This window comes from Penaeus chinensis, chromosome 30 (genome assembly GCF_019202785.1).
Source record: "Penaeus chinensis breed Huanghai No. 1 chromosome 30, ASM1920278v2, whole genome shotgun sequence".
Taxonomy (NCBI): Eukaryota; Metazoa; Arthropoda; class Malacostraca; order Decapoda; family Penaeidae; genus Penaeus; species Penaeus chinensis.
This window is the reverse complement of record NC_061848.1, coordinates 22092075-22097074: the sequence shown is the minus strand read 5'-3', so window position 1 is coordinate 22097074 and position 5000 is coordinate 22092075. Positions and strand designations below refer to the sequence as shown.

At 36.5% G+C, this 5000-nt stretch overlaps 1 protein-coding gene across 1 annotated transcript in view; it reads left to right on the top strand.

Annotated features, from left to right (window-relative positions):
- The window catches only part of LOC125041324 (ubiquitin carboxyl-terminal hydrolase 32-like), a 36765-nt gene that overhangs the window by 15142 nt on the left and 16623 nt on the right, over positions 1 to 5000 (top strand). Inside the window, 7 exon segments of the mRNA XM_047636183.1 lie at positions 741 to 846; positions 1281 to 1402; positions 2948 to 3107; positions 3272 to 3453; positions 3681 to 3852; positions 4353 to 4516; positions 4796 to 4963. Of these exon segments, the coding sequence (XP_047492139.1) occupies positions 741 to 846; positions 1281 to 1402; positions 2948 to 3107; positions 3272 to 3453; positions 3681 to 3852; positions 4353 to 4516; positions 4796 to 4963 (1074 nt within the window).

Here is a 5000-nt window from a genome sequence, read left to right as displayed (position 1 = left end):
AGTATGTAGGTATGTATATATGTATATGTATGTATATATTTTTATTTACATGTATATATATGTATATATGTATATGTGTATATGTATGTATATATATGTATATATGTATAGATATGGAACTATATGTTTATATGTATACACATGTGTATATATATGTAAATATATGTACATATATGTATATATGTATATATACATATATACATATATACATATATACATATATACATATAAACATATACATGTATACATATATTCATACATACATACACACATACATATATACATACATACATACATACATACATACATACATACATACATACATACATACATACATACATACATACATACATACATACATACATACATACATACATACAAACACATATAAAAACAAACACACACACACACACACACACACACACACACACACACACACACACACACACACACACACACACACACACACACACACACTTACATTTTTCTTATGTCTATCCTGTAGGGTGTTAGGTCGGCCAAATTAATAATTATAGATACAGTTTATCTTACTCTGTTTAGGTTATGATATGCCTTATTTTGTGAAACTTATATCTTCTCTTATCCAACAGTAGTTGCAGTAACTTTTGTCTTGTGGATTTAAAGTTACATTTTGTTGCATCCAGTTGCAATTAAAGTTACAGTTTGTCATATCCAGTTGTAATTATAGTTTGTTCTCACTGTACCTGTCTTCCTTACAGCTGATATTTGTGGCATGCGGAGGATCTGCGAAAGGGATTGTCTTCAAGGACCTCCTGTGCAGCTTGGTGCTACTGACTCGAGGCAATAGAGAAGAGAAGATAAAGTGTGAGTGTTTGTTTCTTTTTAGTGCTGTGATTGCATCGTGAAAGGCAACTTGGGAGTTCACCTAGGCCAATTTTACAGTTTTTTTTTTTTTTTTTAGTCAAGTTTGCTTTCAAGCTTTGATCAGTCACTGAAATTATGAATAAGGTATTTTCTATAAAGAAGTAAAAGAAAGCAGAGGGAAAAGGAAGAAAGGAAAAGAGAATGGATCAACCTAAAAAGGTTTGATTTCATTTAGTAAAGATATTAGGGATGAGTTGCATTTTTGCCATTTTGTGCTCAATCACTTTCCAAGTCGAAATCGTCCTTATTTAGGAGTGAAGATGGATTTGCATAGTAACTTCCTAAAATGTTGTGTCCAGATTTGTTTGGAATATTAAGGTTCTCATTCTCATGTCGTTAGTAAATTACTTATGTCTTCTCTTTAACCATTGCAGTTATATTTGGTGTATATGCAAATGAAGCCGGCAGCCATGTTTTGCGAAGTGAGATGCTACGCCAGCTGCAGGCTACAGAAGGAGGCTACAACCCAGAGATTCTCCATAAATGCTTTGGCCAAGTAAGAAATTATTTATTTGTTATAAGTGTATACAAGGGGGCTTCAAAAAGTTTGTAGAAAAAGGACAGTATGTTTATTTTTCAACATGTGCTCCATTAAGGTCAATACACTTCTACAAATGTTGATACCTGCCTTTTAGTCTGTCTGAGTAAAACTGAGAGTCATGTGAGCTGAACCATGTTAGAGCAGCTCTTTTTTTACATCTTCAACCGATGGAAAATAAGTACCTGTCAATCCTTTTTTTAAGTTTGGAAACATAAAGAAGTTGGATGGGGCTAAATCAGGGCTGTAAGGTGGATGTCAAATGATTTCCCATTGAAATTCACGTAGCAGCTCTTGTCTGCTTTGGGTGCACTGCCGTGGTGGAAGTGAACTTGTTGATGCAACTCTCTAGGGCATTTCTCTGAGATTATTTTTGACAGTTTTCTCCAGTTGCATTCATAATCAGCAGATGTAACTGTTTTCTTGGTTTTGAGGAAGTCAGCCAGCAAAATCCTCTCTGCATCCCAGCAGTGGCCATGTCCTTTCCTCTTGAATGCTCAGATTTTGCTTTGACTGGTCCACTTCCACCCCTAGGCAGCCACTGCTTTGATTGAATTTTGTCCTCGGGATTGTGCTGGTAGAACTATGTTACAATTCTCTGCAGAAAAGCTTCAGAGTCCTCATTCCACTTGTTCATAATTTCCATTGAAAGATCTACCCTTGTTTGCTGCTGATCTGGGCACAACAGCCTGTGGACCTATTGAGTAGAAAGCTTGTGTAGCCCCAAACTCTCTACCAGAATTGTGTGTGCAGAACCCACAGAGATGTTGAGTTTGTATGCAACAGTAGTTATTCGTCTATCCTTTTCAATCATGTTGCGAACAGCATCAATGTTTTCCTCACAAACTGACATTGATGGCCTTTCATTGTGGGGCTCATCTTCAATTTCGTTTTTTCGACCTCTGAACAGACTTATCCATTTGTAGGTTGTTGATTTCTGTGGAGCATTGTCACTATAAATTTGTTCCAGAGCATCAATGATTTGCCTATTCTCCCAACCGTGTTTCACAATGAATTTAATGGCCTCAATTTGAGTGGATGCCATGTTGCTTGAATGGTGCCTGACTTCCAACTGGCGGTGAATCATTATTACCTGCCTTTTAAGGTTTATGTTTGAACACATTGTTACATATTGATACAAGAATGTTCAGGTACATTGAAATCAAGGTCTTTCCATATGATTTTTAGTTTTGGACTTTTTCCACTAACTTTTTGAAGCCCCCTCGTATATGTGGTGAATTCATTTTACAGTCACCCGCATTGTATGTATATACTTATTTATGTATTTTGTTTATTCATATGTTTATTACAAATGCATAATTTTGACTCTCTATGAATAATATAAGTTGTGTATTACTTCATTGGAAATGTTAAACTATTTTTCTTTTCTTTACTGGTCACTTCACTTCACTACCTCTCACCCCCTTGTGTATGAAACTGTTGACATTTTCTATAAGCCCAGTAGTCAGTGATAAAATAGTAATCAATTATATATCTTTCCAGAGTGAACGTGTTAGTTATGATGAATTTAGAGACTGGCTAATATCCCATCCTGATGCTACAACTGTCACACGTTGGCTCCTAGCTGAGCCGTGCCATGTGTCACTCTCCAATGACTTGGAGACGCCAACCTTCTATCAGACACTGGCGGGAGTAACACACTGTGAGTAGCTTTGTGTGTGTTAGATCTGCATACAAGTAAAGAAATATAGATTGGTATATTTTGCTCATATTTGCCACTCCATCTTGTTTGAAAATTACATAATGCAGGTGTACTTGGATTTTATCAATGTTAGAAACTTAAGCTTTTAAATCTGGCAATTGCAGTGGAGGAAAAGGACATTCTGGAACTGGAGAAATGGTACTGGAACCTCAAAGGCTCGTCACCAACGGGAAAGCTCGACCCAGACACACTCGTGCCGCTCATATCACCTCCACTACCTCCCATGCTTGCCAAAGGAGTCTTCAATGCTTTTGATGAAAACAGAGATAACCATATTGACTTTAAGGTTTGTTAGATTTTGTCGTGATACATTTTGAGACATCTTTTCCTTCCTGTAGAGATGTGATTTGATGTAAAAATTTTGCTTATGTTATTTTCTTCACTCTATTTTTTGAAATGTGGAATTTTTCCATTTTGGAACTTCAGTCACGTATTTGAAAAAGAACATGGAAAATATGTTTTCAACTGCTTATTAAAAGAGCTTCAGGTTAAACAGTCATGAATGTTACACAGGAAATGGCATGTGGAATATCTGCTGCTTGCCGTGGACCCCAAACAGAAAGACAAAAGTTTTGCTTTAAAATCTTTGATCGGGACCGTGATGGAAAGCTCTCCAGGGAAGAACTAGTGGCCATGGTTCAGGCTCTTCTTCTTCTGAGGGATGAGGAACAGGATGCCGATAACGGTAAAATGTGCTGCACTGTTGTAGGTTCTGTAAATCAGATTTTATTTCAAACATGGACCTGATAATACTACAGGTACTAGATTAGCATTAATAGTTTTTATTTAGTAGTATGGTAAATTTCATTTGATTGTTTTTCTAAATGTGTTATTTCATATCAGCAAATAAACCAAGCCAGATCCCTTTATGATTTTTAATGTAGTTGCAATATTTTAGAAATCCTGTACTTTTTGAATAGTGGACAAATACAGCATAGTACATGAAAGGGTACTTGTTCTGTAAGAAACATATTCCTGGTATGATAGTTTGTCTGTGTTAGACTTAGTATATGTGTATTTGTATTTCTGCTCACTTAGATTTTGAACATGCTTGCCATAAGTATATGAACTTAGAAAATTTGAAGACTGTAGTGATTATCCAAAATGTTTGGAGATGATTGATGCTTTTTCATGCGTAATCATCAGAGAAACATTTGAACGGCAAGGTGTCTGTTTGAACTGCAGATGATGTATGTTTAGGGGTTTCACCAGAGGCCGTCCAGAAACTTGTGAAGGAGCTGCTGGAGAACCATGATCCGACCAACTCGGGCTTCGTCACCCAGGAGGAGTATCTCATGTGGACCCTGCACAATGCGCTCTCCTCAGCCCTGCTTGATATCATATTCCAGGTGTGTTATTCTTGGTATCTTCAATTAGAATTGGCTGGCATCTGAAGTCAGAGGATGCTATATTGGCAAAAGTCTGTTTGATTATTAACTTACCATTTGATTGAAATATATTTAAAGTTTTTGGAAGGATTATTTTCAATTTTTTTTTCCTTTCTTTGCTTTTGGAAGGATATGATTTATTGATTGAAATATTTAAAGAGTTTTGGAAGGATTAGTTTTTTTTTTTTCCTTTCTTTTCTTTTGGAAGGATATGATTTAACCAATCGTTTCATTTGCAAGGTGTGCCATATTGTCCTGGGGCTTAAGCCAAGCAGCCCCGGGGAAGAGGGAGAGATAGTTCTAGGTTGGCTACGCAGAGCCGAGTGCAAGTCTCTTACCATTGGCCAGTTCTGGTATATCATCAACATGGAATGGTGGAATCTATGGCTGGAATATGTGAATTACCAGGTATGTTCATGAAGGGAGTCCCTATGAATTTCATATT